Raw genomic sequence first — 18,046 nt, 5'->3', positions numbered from 1 at the left:
GGGCTGATCTGATTGAACGGATCTCGGGTCACATGTCGACATGTGACCCGAGATCTTCATTCGGAATGTCTAAAACGTCTCCATGCAAAGCCGCCGATTCTCCTATTTGAGAGCCTTGTTCGAAATCAAATGAGGAATATTCTCCAGACTCAACTTTTCAAATACGTTTTAATTGTAATTGATTCTTCTTCTTTGTTGCTGCTTTTCTCTTTTGCTCGTCTCTTGGGCACATCGAGTCCACCGGGCAGCAAGCGACCACGTTGGGGCGCTTGCGTCGTACATCGTGCGACTTGAATGGGCATCAAAAGTTAATAACGTCGTGCGATGGCCGCCATGGAAACAAAATGTTGCCTTTATAGGAAAGTCATCTCCGTCTCCAAATTCTGAAAAAAGTCTTCCTGCATCTCCAAGTCAAGCTGCTCCATCCTCTGGAAGGCCGCGTGACCTTTTTGACCTGCCAACAACGACATCAAATGAGAGGAATGCCGGCAATGAAAGCCGTCAGCCAATCAGGAGAGAGCTACCGAAAGAGAGGACCGCCTCCTTGGCGGCGTTCCGAACGTCTTCGTCGGGACACCTGCGAAGTTCGACCATGTGCTCCAAACTCTCCGTGGCCTGCGTGTGCGCACAAACACACACAAAAGAAAAGTTGGCGCGGGCGGCAGACGCCGGCAAAAGATGGCCGACCGCGCGTTGGCTCACCGCCAAACATCGGAGCGCCAGACAAGAGTTACGCTGGATGATCACATCCGTGCTCCTCAAACTCTCCGTGTAGTAAACGAGTGCCTGCACGCACGCACGCACGCACGCACACACGCAAATTCACACGCATGAAACACACTAAACAGATTGAAAACACCGTCAATCACACATTTGTATTTGGGCCCAAAAATCTTATCTTATGGCCGGCGTTGTACCTCCATATTTTGCGGCTTACAGATTATTAAACCCCTGCCAGCCACCCCCAAAAATGTGTATATGTATATCGGGGTGTCAGGTGATTAGAATTTTTTATTGTAATTAATCACATGAGTTCAATAGTTAACTCACGATTCATCACAAATTTGATATCTGTTCCAAAATGTACAATAAAAGAATGAAAAAAAAATGTTTTTCTTACTCTTGTTAACATAAAAGTGGAGCAAAATGTTCAAACTAATCGAAATATTTCTGCATCTTCCATTCATAAAATTGAGTTCAATTGAAAAAAGATCAAAGGAACTTGAATGACCTCAAAATGAATGCACTCATTTTGACTAATTCTTCGGGCTGTCAAAATCGAAGCTTTAACTTTGATAGAAGTCATATTTTCGTTCCCACGTTTGTAAAATGGCGACGAGAAGCTGATTGCATCATCAGCTCTCGATCTGAGCCGTACCAAATCCAATCAAACGGTTGCACACGCACACTTTGAACGTTAGCCTCGCCACGTGCTACACACACAGGAGGCGGGGCCTACGTACCCTGGCTCGGAAGGCGGCGCAGGCGGCGGCCCGTTTCAGGCAGTGGGCGGCGGCCCGGCGCACCTTGCGGTCGGCGTCTGTCAGGAGCGCCGCCATGGCCCGCAGCGTGCAGCCCAGCGGGAGAAGGCGGGCCACGCCCCGCGACGTCATTCGGGTCAGGGCGCCCCGCCGCTTGGGACCCTTCACGGCCGACAGGAAGCACTCTGAAAGGCCGCGGCGTTCAGACCACAGTGCGTTCGGGCCGAGAGCGAGAGGCGGCCGATGGCGGCCGATGGCGGCCGGCGGGACGCACCTTCCTTGGAGAGGCGGGCGACGTGCTCGCCCAGCGTAAGGACGTGGCATCGTCTCAAGTAAACAGACAGCTGGAAGACGCTGACTCTGTCGGCAGCACACGGAGGCTGAGGAGGCCACAGCGCCGCCCTGCAGGCCGCCTGCACCTGCTGCAGCAGCCTGCGGAACACTGAACGCACATCAAAGACACGTTTGTTGACTCGGGCGAGACAGACTTCTTCTTACAGGCGATGCTTCTCATCCACGTGCCTCAAAGACACGAGGTGACTTGTTGACTTCAGTGCATCAAAGACAATGATAAGCCCGACCGATTGTTGCCCTTCAAACATCGGCCAAAACAATCCACCAATTGGGCCAAATGGCCGATCTTTTTGCCCTTAACGTTATCATCGAAGAAAACCCAAGTTTCCGACACTGTGAAAGTACCCCGAACGCACCATTTTGTTTGCGTAGCATTAGCAACTAGCAAGTGTGTCGCGTATGCTATTCTGTTGTCCATAAAGCGTCCTTGAAGCTGTTTAATGACAGCCCACTTGGACTTAACTGTCAAACTAAACACATGACATTAAGAATTACATCCACTGTATATTTAAATACAAAAGTGATTTGTTTTAAAAACATGGCTAGCCTAGCGCTAATGCTAAAAGAGGAGGGAGGATCCCATTCAAATGTTAACAGGAAGTTAGCATCGACTGTTAGCGTGAGTGTTTTTCCTTCAAATAACGGATATTCACACTCACATGCTGTGGGAACACAAACCCAGCGGTGAGACAACGTTGCGCAAAGGCAAAAAATCAACGCAACGTTCTTCTCTACGCACTTTTAAGTGTGTACATCATGGATGCAATCAATTAATTGTATGCATTAAATATGTATTTATTGATTAATCTGCAATCGGTATTTTTTTTCTGCCTAAAATCGGTATCAGCATCGGCCTCAAAAAAAAAAAAAGCATATCGGTCGGGCCCTAAAGACAAACGTAGTTACATTGATGACACTTTCACGCATCAATTCCATCAAAGAGCACGCGTACGCTCACGTAAAAGAAAGACATCAAAAACACGCTAACATGTTGACATACAACAAAGACATGTTTGGTTCCACATCCAAAACACAAGGACTTACACACATCAAAGACAATCATTGAACGAAACGCACTTTGAGGACTTGGTCTGGGTATGGATTCAGATTTCCAAAATGGATTCAATTCGATTCACAAGAGCCCGCTTCGATTCACGATTGACATCTTGATTTTCGATTCAGTTCAGAATTTCGTGCCGTACCGATTTTACTTTCATTTTCAGAAGTTCCAATGCGGCAAACACTATAAAATGTTTGCTCTAACAATAATAAAAATAGGAATACATTTTTACATTAAGAATTGAATACAATACAGTTACATTTTTATTCAACGTGGCCTGATCAATTTCAAAACAATAAATACTTTAAATCAATTACGACAGCAGGCTGTGTAAATAAAGAGGCAAAAACATGTCGGCAAATGATGACAGTCAAATTCCTGTGACACTTTTTATGCTAATGTTTCACTGGTTTCAATTGCAAAACAAAACAAATCTGTTTGAATCATAAGACACATCACCCTAGTACATAATAACTGCATCCTCATTTATTTGGTCTTTTTTATGGTTAATTCTTACTTTATATATATATATTTTTTTTTGGGGGGGGGGGGGGGCATTTGTGTTCAATCTTTCGCTTTGTCTTTCAGTTAACGTACAGTTTATTAGAAAACAAAAAATGACTGCCACGTGCATGCGCATGCACTTTGTTTACTGAAGGTGGCGGTAATACACCAAAAGCACCCGCCAGCCTCCAGTTGAAAAAGGAAAGATGAAGACGTAGTCAGGCAATACCGCCGGTGGCCTTCTTCTCATCGCCGTAGACATCAATGCTAAAGAAGGGGGCGCTAATGCAGTCAAAGTATTGACAAGCGTCCAAAGGAATTAGAAGAAGGAATAGGAGACTCCTGTGGACGTGTAGCAGATAGCATGGAGCTAACACGGATTTAAGAACTATTTAGAGCTGCAAGATGCACTATAACCGAGCAGGATTCAACAGTTGGCTCCAATGGGACGCAGAATTCCATTTAAGGTAAGCCATTTCAAACTATCCAAAAAAAAGAAGAAGCTTTGATCAAGCCAGAACTTGTGTGTGTATTTTCTAAGAGTTGTGGTACCAAAATGATGGTAAATACCACACGCGACTTGCAGAGTAGAAAATTGCACGTGAACGCCGCCTCGTGTCGTATTTTCTACTGGACAACTGGGAATTTATTTTGATATCCGAGTTTCCGAGCCGAGAGAACTTTTCAAGTTTCAACATGGCCGAGAGCGCACAAGGATTTGTGAAGAAAGGCCAAGAAATAGTCACACTTTTAAGGGCGTCCGTGTAACAGTTGACGTCTGTAATTTGGTGTTTCGCCAGCAGGCGGAGCTGTTACTAAACCCCATCGGGTTCAGCACAAATGCTATTTTTCAACCGCAAGGTCATGTGACTTTGGCAGCTCGAACCGGAAGGAGGTCCAAATGAAGTCGTTTCGAAATGAACAAAATAAATGAATTTAAATGAGTTCCCTGAAGTGAACGCTTTTGAAAAAATTGGATCGGCCTCTGCTGGCCGATATTCGGCAAAATGCTGCATATCGGCCCGGCCGATAATCGGTTTATCCCTAAAGAATAGCAGTTGAGAAAATGATCCGAATGTTCCAATTTCAAACTGACAATTGAATTCAATTGAATTTCCTCCTCATGAGGCAAAAAACAACAACAACATCCCACACACAACAAAGACACATTTGGCGACACATGTTTACGTAAAGGGCCGTCTTGGCTGTTACCTCTTTCGGGGAGCTCCGGCTGCTTGGCCTTGGCTTTGGCTGGAATTTTGTGCGAGTAACGCCTCCTGAGGGCGTCGACGAAGTTGTCCGGGTGGCAGCGGAACGGCGAAGACCCCGCGGCGGCGCCGTCTGGCACGCACTCGGCCCAGAACTGCAGAACCTCCACGCTCCGTTGATCCTCGGGAAACACTGGACGACACAACACAGGACAATCTGGCAACCTCCGCCAAAGCCCACCAAAACAGCAACAACAACAAAAAGTGAGCTGGCAACCTCCGCCATCGCTCCAAGCCCAAAAACTGCCGATTATTAGTAGGCAAGGAGGACCATAACCGATATTTGGAGTCGATATTCTTTTGCAGTAAAATCCAAAATATCAGCATCAAAATGTAAAAAAATGAAACCTGTTTGTCAAAACAACTTTTCAAATGTTTTTTTTCTCTCTTTTTTTTCCCTTTTGTTTAACCTGACACCGACTGAGTGCTTTGTTATTGCCTGAAACAAAAATGAAATGACATTTTCAACATGTTCTTTTCATTTAAAATACAGCAAACAGACAAACAAAAAACAAAAAAGTAAATACTTTTCGATAGCAAATCTCCATCCATCCATTTTCTTAACCGCTTGTCCTCCTCACAAGGGTCGCGGGGGTGCTGGAGCCTATCCCAACAGAACTTTCACTTATGTTAGTTTTCATTTGAGCAAAAGCAAAACGCAGCATCTCTTATAAAGCGAAGTGACATTTAAAATAAACATTTCCATGAAATGAACCCACTTTTAAATGGCTCAAAATCTTTGTGCTTGCCAACGTAGCAAATTTGGGCTTCGTCAAATGTTTGAAAAGATGTTCACAAACTGTGAAAGAAAACCAGTTTGTGACGAGTAAAAAGTGCCTGTGAGCATCTTTGCAACCTTTTGCAACCTTTTAGCAATCCTGAAGAAAACACAAAATTCACTCAGTTTGCAAACATTCGCCGCTCAGAGAGATAACAGCTTTATCGGCTTTCAGATTTGTAAAAATGGCAGATGGCATTATTTGTCAAAATGCTAAATCTCGGTACCGATAATCGGCACGGCCCATAATCGGTCTGTCCCTACAAAAAGAAGAACAAATAAGCAACAGAGCAAGCGGCCAAATAAAAGCGAGCGAGCAAAAACCAAGAACATTGACAAGCAACCAGCAGCAAAAAAAACTACAAACAATCACCAAGTAAGCTAACCAACGCCACCAAAGCCACCAAAGTAACAAACAAGCAACAACCAGCCAAGTCATCTCGCCAAGCAACAAAAAACAACCACCATCCAGCAACTACGTCATCAAATGACAGCCAACCAACCGATCGGCAGCCGATTATCATCTACGATTGTTTTGGCCGATGTTTGAAGGGCGATGATCGGCCGATTAATCGGTCGGGCCCTAAAATCAACCATCTCGTCAAGCCACCCGCCAAAGTAACCGACTAACAATCCAGCCAACAAATAAGCAAGCAAATCAACAGCATTTTGTCAGTCAGAGGCGAGCTAGCTTGTTAGCTTGTTAGCTTGTTAGCTAGCTGTTTGTTGTACTGACGGTCTTGAGTGGAGACGTCGTCCTTGTCCTCCAGCAGTAAGCGTCCGATCGTGTCGAGGACGTGCGCCTGCTGAGAAAGGTCGTCCAGCAGATGCGAACGAGCTAAAGTGAAGTTGACCCTCTGCAGCATCTGAGCACAAGCAAGCGGCAGGACATCAGAGGAAGGAACTTGCGCAGACTTTAGCCTTGGCGAACCTCCAGCAGGATGCAGCAAGCGTCCAGGTGTGTCTCCAGGACCTGGTCCAGACCCCAGTGACCGCAAGTCAGCGGGGCCGCCGCCGCCTCCTCGCCAGCCCATTGCTCGTCCCGACAAGACGCGCTGTTGGGGACATCAAAGACACATGCAACTCTTGAGTAGTCACTGCTACTGATACCAAATCCCGAAACCACGACGAAATCCAATTCCCCGCCCAAAAATGACAGATGATTTGAAATCTGCATCCAGATGATTTTTCCTTACAATTGCATGAAGTTATATGTAGTTGTATTCATATCATTTCTAATTTCTTTCGAAAGCAACCGCACGATAATGGTATCGGTCACCGCCGAGAGTTCCGATACCTTGAAATAAGACTGCTATTGGCACCGATACCGAGTAGCAGCAGTCGGGATGCCACCGTCGCCGTCTTCATTTGAGCCAGGAAGAAGCTTGAAACGTGACTTCTCGTCCTCCTTGACGACTAAGAATCGGTCTACACGTGCTGCATGCATAAAAAAACTCACCTGGCCAAACAGGAAGTGTCGGCGTCGTCGTCGTGTGACAGGAAGTCAAAGCTGCAGAGGACCTCCTCCACAGCCAAGGTGTCGTCCGATGACGCCGCTCTCATGAGCGACAGGTCGTTCTGAGGGAGAGGACAGCAGACATCGTGACAACGCTGGTGGGCTCTTGGTGGCCGCCCCGCAGCGCCCCCTGTGGCCGCCCCCAGCGCCCGCCCCGCAGCGCCCCCTGTGGCCGCCCGCCGCACACGCGTGCGTCTCACCCTCAGGATGGTGTTGAGGTGTTCCACCTGCTGCTTCAGGACCCTCAGCGGGCTCTCGCAGCTCGGCAGCGTCCGCAAGTTTCTGTCCAGCTCGGCCATCAGCGCCCCCAGTCGCAGGGCCTGCGCCCGCCGCTCGCCGCCGCCGGGGCCCGAGACCCCCGCCGATGTGGGCGGGGACGCGTCCTGCCAGCCATTGAAGGAGCGCACACGTCAAAAGTCTGCTTTCCATGCTTTGACCAGGAGGCAAATGTGATGAAAGCGCTTCTGGCTCGGGCCCGACCGATTCATCGGACGGCAATTTTAATCGGCCCATTGTTGCCCTTCAAACAATCGGCCAAATAAAGGCCAGATCGACGGGCATTTTTTTTGCTCATGGGTCGAGCCCTACTTGTTGCGAATGCGGAGATTTGATAGCAAAAGGATGCGGACCAACTTTGCACTGGCGGCTGACGTTGTCGGGGGCGCCGTCCTCGGCCTCCAGCGGAAGTCCTGCTGGGTTTGGGTTGTCTTGGTTGTCTTTGAGGACGTCGGGGGTGCCGGACCTAAAGTTGGCAAAAAGTAGCTGCTCCATTATGAAGACAATCGCCATCACGATTATTTGGCCAACCATTTAAATCACGATAAGGACGCCGATTTCTTTTTGGGGACAAAACAAGAAAATGTTTGATGAAAAAAAAATCTTAAGACAAATAAAACTGTTGTAATTGAAAACATTGGAAATTATGAATGAAGATTTTTTATTTTTTTTTAAAGCTCATTTTCCGCTGACTGAAGATGACATCACGCGACCATTTACGAACACTTCGCCAGTTTTCCGGCTTTGGTCATCACCACCAACGCAAACGCGCCATGATTGCTCGTACGCAGTTTCCTGAGCACGCGTGATGTCATCTTCAGTCGACAGCAAGTGGCAGAAGGGAGTTTTTAACGGTATTGTTCATGAGAATAATGAATAACAAATATCTCCTTACTGCTGAAAATGGCTAAATGAGCTCTTAAGTAACATCAACTCTTGTCATTCGTGTCAAATTAGTTTTTTGTACTCTTTACTTCCTGTTCATTTGGAATCTGCCCAAAATGAGTAGTAGTTGTAGTACATTCAACAGCCAGCAGAGGGAGCTCTTCAATTGAAATGTCATTCTCCTCTCTGGTCAGTAGTTTGTATCTGAACGTGGTCAAATCCAAACGTAAAAGCAAATGACATGATGTTGCCAACACGCGGCCCTTTCACAAAACCCTTTGATGTCAGCCGTACATTGTTGACATAATAAGCTGGAAATGGAAAGAGTTTGATTGCAGTTGCATGAACACGATTATGGGTCGGCTGACGAGGAAAAAAGAAGTGGAGCAAAATGTCCAACGTGGAGCCCCGAGGGTGGTGTCGGTGTCAAACGCTGTCCTTGTCACCTGTGAAGATCCACAAGGGAAGGAGAAGCAAAGGTTCCTCCCCAGGCCTCGTCCTCGTCCTCGTCCTCGTCCTCGTCCTCGTCCTCCCCGCCCAACTTTCTCCTCCTCCGCCCGCTGCTGCTGCCTCCTTCCTCTTCGTTCTCCTCCAGGGAAACTTGAGTTTGACTCCCCGCCACGCTGCTGCTGCTCAGGCTGCACGGATGGAAAGGTCAAGGAAAGAAATGATGGACGGATGAAATGGTGAAGGGACAGAAGAAAGGACGGATGGACCGACGGCCGGATGTGTTGCGGTGTGCCTTTACCTGGGCGGTGTCTTGGCCTGTGATAGGCTGGACGCGATGGAAGAATGTGACAGGTAGCTCATTAAGGACACGCCCCTGTCCCGCCCACTTTTGGACATCCGGAGCGGGACCGAAGCACCTCCTCCTCCTCCGTCCTGCAGTTCTCGCACCACTGACTGCGACGCAACCATCGAGATTCAGACATGTTGGCCACTACTTTCAAATTCAAGTCTTCACATGCTCATAAGCAACCAAGCTAGCTTCCGGCTAAAATGTAGCTAGCTCCAGATAGCGTCATGAGCTCCCTAGCTTGCTACGTATCGATCTGTCTAGCTTCTTGCTTAGCTCTCCAAAACCGTCCTTCTTGGCTGTCTGTCCAGCTTCCCACCCAGCTCCTTAACATGTGCCTATTGAGCGACCTCGCCAGCTAGCCAGCTAGCCGGCTAGCCAGCTCGCTAGCTCATCTCGACATGGTTGCCTTCCTTGCTAGCCACCTTCTTGATGGCTACGGTGCCAACGTCTGCATCTCCCGAGCCAGCTGACCGATCAGTGTCCCGCACACTCACCAGGAAGTACTTCTCTGAGAAGGACGGCGTGCTGGGTGCCGTCCAACTTTGCACCGAAGTCTTCCTGCTCCACCCCGACGGTCTGCTGCTGGACAAAAGTCCCACCTTCTCACCACTGTCCAACGGACTCCACGCACAAACACACACGCATGAGATTTCCACTTGTGGTGGTGGTCTTGCTGGCGGTCTTGCTGGCGGCGGTGCGTCTCGCTTACTTCCAGGTGACCTCCAGCTGTAGCTTGATGGTCCCCAGCTGGGTGACGTCCACCAGCATGAGTTGGGGAGTAGCCACAAAGAAGTGTGCGCTGGCACAGGTCACCGTGCCCACCAGCTGCCAGCCCAGACCCTTGGCCTCTGAAACCTGAGTGGGGGGGGGGGGGGCGGGGGGTACCAGTTTCAGCACACAACACGGAGAGACGACCAGGTCCAAATTTGGGGGCCACAAATGTTTCCGAGAACGCCAACTAAACATCAGCAGCTCAATTTCAGAGGAATTCAAAAGACGTGTTTGAAAATGTCTTTTTGTGACGCCGACGAACGATACTTCATTTATTGCAAATGATTTTGAGCTCCAGTTTGAAAAGTCGCCACCAAACGGCCTCACCTTGATCTCAAAGTTGTGCTTGATATGCGGCAGGAAGAGCATCTCCTCCTCGTCCCAAGACTGCACGTCGTCGCTTTGGATGCGGCCGCGAATCCTCCAGCGCTGACGGCCCAATTGGATCACAACCTGGAACGACGAGGCACGCTAAGTAAGACAGACGGTAGCTGATAACGTAAATAGATAGGTGGGCGTTCGAGATGGACGCTAGCACCGCACGTTCTCAACCAACCGAGGCGCCCTCTAGTGGTTAATGTCTGTGGGCTTCTTCTACACATTGCGGTAATGAAGCGCAGCCGTGCCACAAAAAGTACAGTCGTGTACTTTCTTGACTCAGGCCTGCACTTCGAGTCACTTTTCTGGCCCACGGAAATGCCAGTCAAGCCATCTTTCATCGCACAGCGCCAGCGCCAGCAGATGCGCTACGTCGCATGTGGGATGAAAGATGAATTTAGGCGAAATCCAGACCAACGGCAAGCCGTGTTGTGTGAGGACACGCCCTGCGCCGTTTCATGCCGCGTGGACGGCGTTGCTTGAGCCACACGGGGAGCAGCTGCCGCTTTCAAGAGTCCGTGGATGGGAACGGGTCAAGAGGAAATGCACAAATGGCGCTCTTGATTTGAAGTCTTCACATGGGGTCACACGGGGTCACATGGAGCGACGCCGAGTGCGCTAAGCGGTTAGCCGGAGACGCTCACCTCATACTGATCTCCGGGACACAGCCGGGCGAATCCAATGAGACCTAAAATGGGAAACGGCGTCGAAATGATCCAAATGTGCGGCCAAACGCAAGCGTCCGCTTGTCGCATTTCTACCTTTCATCTTGACGTGAAGTTCTCCCAACAGGACCTCCAGCTCTCCCTCAATGGCCGACATGTCCTGCAAAGACAGCACGTTGCTCAACCATGTCACCTTTGCTGCCAACACCGGGAGTTGTCCTGACGACAAAGTGGGGAAATGGCCGAGGGGGCGTGTCCTTGCAAAGGAACGGCCCATTGGATGGCGAGGGCCAACCTGCGCGCTGTGTCTGTGGTTGCGTCCCAGCTCCAGGAGGCTCTCCCTGGACTGCCTGCTGGACGGCGCCAGCGAGAAGGCCCGCTTCATGTTGACGGCTCCCTGGCACAGGCGCCACTGGACGCAGTAGTTCTCGTAGAGCTCGTCCACCTGCAATTAGCATCCGTCAGTGTTGTCGTCGATTTTAGGGAACTCAAACCAATGAAAAAACAAACGTTTCCGTTAACAACAAAAACGAACTATCATGATAGCAAAAATGGCCATCGTTTTAGTCTTTGGTAATCAATTGAACGCAGGAGCCTTTGGGGAGGATTGATTTTGATATGAAGCGGAATAAGGACATTTGAAAGTGCGTCACACCAAAGTGACGTCATCTTGTATGCTTCGTTCCTTCGTTACGTTGACATCAAAGTTGTTTGAACGTTTAGAATGACGGCAAACTTGCATGACTTGTAACCGGCTTAACACAACTAATGACTGACTCGGATTTTCATCCTTGACTTGTTGATGTTTTTCCTTTTTGCTTTTATCCAAGTCGCTTCAGAACCTTCAAGTTTAAGACTTGGGAGAAGGATTTCACGTCCGCGCCCAACGTTTACCTTGCTGATTTGGAATTCCAGCTTTCGGATAAACCGCTCCTGAATTCGAATCTCCTGCAGGAGCAAACCAGAACAAAGTGTGACTTTGGTTGCATCGCGAGCGGCACCAAGCCGAGCGTCGCTCACCTTGTCCAGGTCGTACTGGAAGCCCTGCAAAGACAGAAACGGAAAAAAGCGTGAAGCCACATTCATGCGTGGGAAAACCTCCCGCTTGCGTTTGGGCTCGAGCCCTCGGCTGTGATTGGACGCAAATGTCACGTCGTGATGAATTGCTCTGTCAGGGCGGGGCTCTCCAAACGCAAAATCCAAGGAGGCCTCTTTGCTAGTTTTGGGCTTTCATTTACTTTCGATTCGAAACAATCCATCGGTGAAATATGCCAAGCAGTTATCCATAGATTGTAGATATTCATTTGAAGAAAACAAACAAAAAGGTGCTAGTAAAGGGTCCCGCTTTTTTTTTTTTTGGGTGGCCAGTGGATCCCACTGGAATTTGCCCGTCCTGAGTAGCATCTCAACATTCAGAACCGATGATGTTGAAACTGAGCAGAAAACCGTGGAAAAGCCCCTTGTTAATAATGTACAAAAATCAATAAGGCTGTCGTGAGCTTACCAGTCTGGAATTTCTTTTGGTTTCTCGCTGGCGTGACGACAGAAAGTCCATCTCAGTCTGGTGGCGTCGCACGTGCTCCCTACGCACACACACGCCAACAAGCCATTTCAAAGACTTCCAAGCTCCGTTTTCAGACGGTAGCGCTCACAATCATCTTCCGCACAGTTGACCATCACTTCTTCCATCTCGGCTTTCGGACCTTTAGACAACAGATCTGCGACTACAGACCTCAGAGATCTCAGATCTTTCAGAACTCGCATGTAAGAGCCCAAATCAGTGTTTTCTTCGGCTTCAAACAAAAGATATTCAACTTCTGTATAACATTTTAAAGCGAGCACACGCAGCAATCTTCATCCTGCCAAAGCTCATCTCCGACCTCCGACCTCAGTCGTCACACCTTAAGATAACAGACCTCATATTTTAAAGGATAGAGCGTTGACATCACATGTCAGAGCTTAAAACTTACTGGAGTTGGCAATCAGTTAAGATTTCAAATCCCAAATCCTTTTTCAGACCCCACATTTCAAACTTCAGACCTCAAATACCAACCTTCAGATCTTAGTCATCAGAACATACATAACGGACCTCACAACTCAAACTTCAGACCTCAAATTTGACACAACAGAGCATAGACAAAAGAGTTCTGGACTCGGAACGCAGTCCACAGACCGTAGACGGCCCATCTCTGCCACGTGTGCGGAAAATGGGACGCGACCTGGAGTTCAGCTACCTGAGGCCTTTGCGTAGCGCCTGGAAGACCCCGTCCACGTCCTCCGGCTGCAGGGACCAGACCGATCCCAATCCTCTTCTGGGAGCCAAAGGGGCTCGTGGAGTTTTTCTTTCAGACCCAGAACTGGAGCGCAAAGAGTTCCGGGCGGAGGAAGGCCTGAAAAGACCAGGGTTGGCAAAAGTATTCATACCCTGTACTTAAGTTGAACGACAGATACTTTTAACAGCCGTTTTCATAAGAAAAAGAAAAAACTACACACAAAACTCTTTTTCTGAACTTGCGTAAATGTCCTACTGGGGAAAATAAAAATAAATGCACGTTAAATGTTATTTAAACCAAAATCTAAGAGAAATGCTATCAAAACACGTTTCCACAGCTTTGCTAAGCTTGTGACCCACAAAAATGCCTAATTAGCTAATGAACTGAAAATGAAAAAACAAAACCTGTAATGAATGGATGGATGGATGTTTGATTAGGCTTGACATTTTTGAATTGCAGAACCTGGTGGTTTTTGGGCTAAATTGTTGTTGTCAAGTAAGGCTCTTAAAAGAAAAAAAAAAGAAAAAAAGAGAAAGCAATGATTATAACATATGACATAAAATTACCAAATGAACAATGCTGAGCTCTCCAGGGAAAAAAACAAAACAAAAGTAAGGCTCTTCCATCTCTGAATCGATAAGACGTGAACTGGATCGCGTTCCTCCACGTTGTTGCAATCTCTGCTTTTTGATAAATCTTAAAATCTTGTCATCCAGGGAGGTTGAAAAAAGTAACAAGTAATTCAATCTAATTACAGTAATCAAGCGTTTGTACTCTTTTGCGGTTAGCCTGGTGCTAACGATGCTAACACTCACCGGCGCCGTCCTGTCAGAGAGCCGAACCCCGTGAAGGAGCGACTCCGCTGGATCGGCGTTCCATCCGAGGGCGAGTCAAATCGCAGCTTGACCGACATCCTGGAAGCAGGAAAAGTGCTTGTCAGGCGTCCGGTTTCCTGTTTCACAATCCATTCGCGCAGGTCAGCTCACTGATGGCAAAGAGCCCAAAAGTGCAGCCTCGCTTCCCAGTGAGCGCAAACACGGGCCTTCCCGAAGATAATTCAGGGTACCGAGACTTACGTGTGGCCATTTTGCCAATTATCAACCGTTTCAGCCGTTTGTTTACTCGCCGGGACAAACAAACACATGAAGACAACATGAGATCACGTCCAAGGTGAGACGAAAAACGGTTAAGTTGCCTTTTATGATGTTGCTATTTGTCTTTATAAACACAAGAAAATAAGGCGGTTTAAAGGATTACTGGGCAGGTTTTGTGTTGACAGGTAAGTCAGTTGAAAAAGCAGCGGTGCGTGCGGAAAAGGATTTTGGCGGTGTTAAAGGTTTGGATGAAAGATGCAGGAAAGGAGGTTTCCATTTGAGCGACTGCGGCTGGAACGGACCGGTCCGGTCCACAGCCAGAATTGCAAATGGATGACTTCCGATCTTAGACCCTAGACTTCAGGCTACAGACCTCAAACTTCAGACCTTACATCTCGGACCCGAGTGCTCATCCACAGACTTCAGATCTTGGACTTTCTTGCTTAGACTTCAGTGCTCAGAGTTCTCACCTCAAATGTTAGATCGCAGAGATCAGACCAGCGATTTGAGACTTTCACTTCAGATGACAGACTTCAGACTTCATACTTTCGACTTCAAACCTCAGACATGAACTCTCCGACTTCACAGGAAGTACGTGAGAAAGCTTGACTTAAGACTACGGATGTTATAGTTAACATCTCAGATATCTCATCTCACCCGATACATCATATTCGGACCTTATACATTCTTCCTTAGACTTCAGACCTCAAATACTAGACCTCAGACTTCATTCCCCAAACCTTCAGATCTGCCTTTAGACTTCAGGCCTCACATATCCAACCTCAGACCTCAAAGTATCCTAGCCGTCCCTTCAGACCTTTAGCTCGCCAAGGCTTGCGTCTTCCGGCATCTTTGATCTCATTCTTTGGTTTTGAAGGTCCACGTGATTCTCTGACACTGAAGGACTGAGTCATCTTCAACTGCGAGGCCGCGTTTCCTCCTTTTGTTGTCTTGCTCCGGACTTCCCTCTGGTTTCCACTCGTAACTGAGGACGAGCGCTGAAAGAACTCAACTCAACGCAAGGCAGAAAAACAAGGTCCGCGGAAGCCAGAGATGTTGGTTGAAAGGCATCTCGAGGATTTCTCTTTGGTCGACGTCTTCTTTTGGGATCCACGCCAACTCAAACAAGAAGCAGGAGAGAGTTCAGAGGTTACAAATGAGTCATGATCCCCAGGGAGGGCAGCTATGCCACACACACACGCACACACGTGCGCACGTGAACGCACGTAGACAGGATGTTGGACAAGGCACAGCAAATGGACTGACAGTTGTTCTTCTACAGTACGCTAAGTATCGAAAGGCATCTCTTAACCAATCAAACATTCAATTAGGAATTGGTTTAGAAACGTTCTCTGGTTCAAAAAAAAAGAGAGGAAAAATGCAGCCAAACAAAACAAATCTTGTGGAAAGTTTCCCCTCACAGAAGTGCTAAACTGAAGTGCAATCGATTGATTTTGGCACACAAAAAATGCTGTGATGTCACAGAGTCAAGTCAAATGGAGCAAAGTTCGAGTTTCGCTACCAAGTTGCAATATTTCGCCCAAAAACCAGACAAACGTGACAAACGGACAACATTTGGCAGATGCAGGCTAACGTCTTGACAAAACAAAACTGCGTTAATCATAGGCTGACGCGGCCATTTTTGGGCACACCCCTAGAAAGAGAAAGTAGTACTTTTCTGGCCAACGCAAATGCTTGATTTGTTGACAAAAGGCCACAATAGGCATGCAAATTGGTTGAGGAATATTTTGATCATAAAAAGGGTACATTGGGCCTAGCAAATATGTTTGGCCTTACAGCACCCCATTCGGCATTTGAGTTGGCCTTAAACCGCATGACGCGTTCAAATGAGCGCCAACGTGACAGACGGCTTCAAGTCGAATATTTTGACATGAAAAGCCCTCGCAAAAAAGCGACATGAGCTGGACAACATTTGTGGAAGCGTGCGTTGCATGTCGCTGCATGCGCTGGCCGTTATCTTAGCTTAGCTGGCCGTTATCTTAGCTTAGCTGGCCGTTATCTTAGCTTAGCTATCTGTGGCCAACAGACGAGCGACGCCTGCTGAGATGCACGCGCACGCACGCACGCGTTTGCTGCGCATTCACTGCTGCCGATGATTTGTGTTGCCGTTGACGTTGACGTGTGTTCTCCTCGTAGTCTGTTTGTTGCTTTACGGCACGTTTGCTGCATGCAACGCTGCCGAGTACTCTGACCGCAACTTACTTTCACTTCTGTACTTACTAGTGCTGTGACTATCGATTATTTTTTTTAGAATCAATTAATCTATCCATTATTCAATCGATGAATTGGATTCATTTAAAATGTACGAGAAAAACATTTTCCCCCTGATTACTCTTTATTATCCAGCGATTGGGGTTTATTTCGTACTTTGTATTCTTAACGTGATTTAACAAAAAGTTCAGTCATTGTTTTCCAAAGTAAAAACAAATGTTTGCAAATGTCTTTTTTATTTTATTAAACATAGAAGACAATCAGTCTTCTTTCGTCAAGGACTACAGAAATCGGTGAACAATTACTGTTGATATGCTGAAATAGGAGAATTTGGACAATTTTAAATTAAGAAATGACTCCATTCGCAGAATAGTTGATGATTAATTTGATAACCAATTACTTTTTGATTCATTTGGACATCTCTAGTTGAGGATCGACAGTATATACAATATTTTAGACTATTTAGTCCTATCTTTTTCTTTTGCTTCATACAATGCAAGCTGTGTATTCAGCTGCCTTCAACTTTTGGAATTGTTTGTTTGTCCCGTCTCGGAACGCCATTCATGTGAGAGCACATCATCACTCCATTGATGATGAATATGGATATGAATTACTTACGTGTGGTGTGCATGAAGAAGACAAATTTAGGAAGAAGTTGGTTGCAAGTCCAAAGCTTCCTTAGCTCGCTGGGGTCGGGCTTCCATCCCGGACTATTTGCGGCGCTCCTCCGCTTGCGCCGCCTGTAAACATGTTGCGCAATTTGATTGATTCCAGTTGCTGATTATCACTTTGAGGACGACGACGTGACTTGTTCTCTCTCTCTCTCTCTCTGTCTTGCTCGGGTTTGGCTGTGCTTTCCTCACCACTCCCACCCATTCTCCCTCGCCGCCTCCTCTTCCTCCGTTTCCCGTGGTCTTCATCCCCTCTAGCTTCTCTCGTCCTCTTGCTCCTCCTCCTCCTGCGCCTTTTGTCCAACCTGTTCTCTCGCTCTCGTCTCGCTTATGCCTGCTGTTCCTTCTCACTTTGTCTTCTTTCTTTTGCCTGCACCTTTTTCTGATTTTTGTTCCCTTCCCCCGAACCGCGACTCCTTTTCCCGCGTCCCTTGTTTACTTTCCTTTGCTTGAACTTCCTCCTCTTTCGCTCCCACTCGAACCTCATGACTCCGCTTCGCTTGCACTCAACCAACATGTGGACGCGACGTGCACCATTGTTACAGTAGGACACGGACGTCATCCTTACAGACAGCCCATCGTGTAACGTCCACAACTAAAGCTGTGTGTTCACTACGATTTACTGTACATGACGTCATGTTGAGCGTAGCCTGCAGTCAATCTGTTGTCAAAATGTGTTTTTGTGTGTTATTTCTGGAATGTTCTTTGCAGAATTAATTGGATCCATATGTTTTTTTTCTCCCCCTCTTGCGCCCCTCAGTTGCAACAAAAAAAAAAAATTTTTTTTTCATTTGTGCATTTCATAATATATATATTTTTTTAATATAACATGTTTTTTTTTTTTACATTACACACCCATGTTGAAACATTCTAACAAAATGGTATGTTTACAGTAAGCAATCTGTTCCAATGTAGTCATATTCAGTTTTGACTTTTGGTAAATGAGCTAAATCGGTGGCTGTTCTTTATAAAAGATTTCCTAAATAAGAAAGGTCTTCCTATCTTTTGTGTTGCCTACTAAGTTGTCATATTGTGCTGAAG

At 47.1% G+C, this 18,046-nt stretch overlaps 1 protein-coding gene across 2 annotated transcripts; it reads right to left on the bottom strand.

Annotated features, from left to right (window-relative positions):
- Positions 1-149: 149 nt before the first annotated feature.
- Positions 150-17,100, bottom strand: ripor3 (RIPOR family member 3). Of its 2 annotated transcripts, XM_077578440.1 has the most exons (25): positions 16,953-17,100; positions 13,824-13,922; positions 12,970-13,125; positions 12,240-12,318; positions 11,756-11,779; positions 11,630-11,683; positions 11,031-11,180; positions 10,832-10,895; positions 10,715-10,758; positions 10,020-10,145; positions 9,631-9,776; positions 9,416-9,542; positions 8,871-9,025; positions 8,569-8,760; positions 7,595-7,703; positions 7,162-7,344; positions 6,905-7,023; positions 6,377-6,500; positions 6,182-6,311; positions 4,612-4,800; positions 1,756-1,923; positions 1,464-1,666; positions 703-786; positions 525-615; positions 150-454 (listed from the first exon to the last, which is right to left on the bottom strand). In XM_077578440.1, exons 2-25 carry the CDS (start codon positions 13,919-13,921, stop codon positions 354-356), a joined length of 2,916 nt encoding a protein of 971 aa, XP_077434566.1. In that variant the 5' UTR covers position 13,922; positions 16,953-17,100; the 3' UTR covers positions 150-353. The 2 variants fall into 2 exon arrangements, with proteins under 2 accessions (XP_077434566.1, XP_077434567.1); XM_077578441.1 differs by lacking the exon at positions 703-786.
- Between the last annotated feature and the right edge of the window lie 946 nt (positions 17,101-18,046).

Source organism: Vanacampus margaritifer, chromosome 10, assembly GCF_051991255.1.
Source record: "Vanacampus margaritifer isolate UIUO_Vmar chromosome 10, RoL_Vmar_1.0, whole genome shotgun sequence".
Lineage (NCBI taxonomy): Eukaryota > Metazoa > Chordata > Actinopteri > Syngnathiformes > Syngnathidae > Vanacampus > Vanacampus margaritifer.
This window is presented reverse-complemented; position numbering and strand designations above follow the sequence as displayed.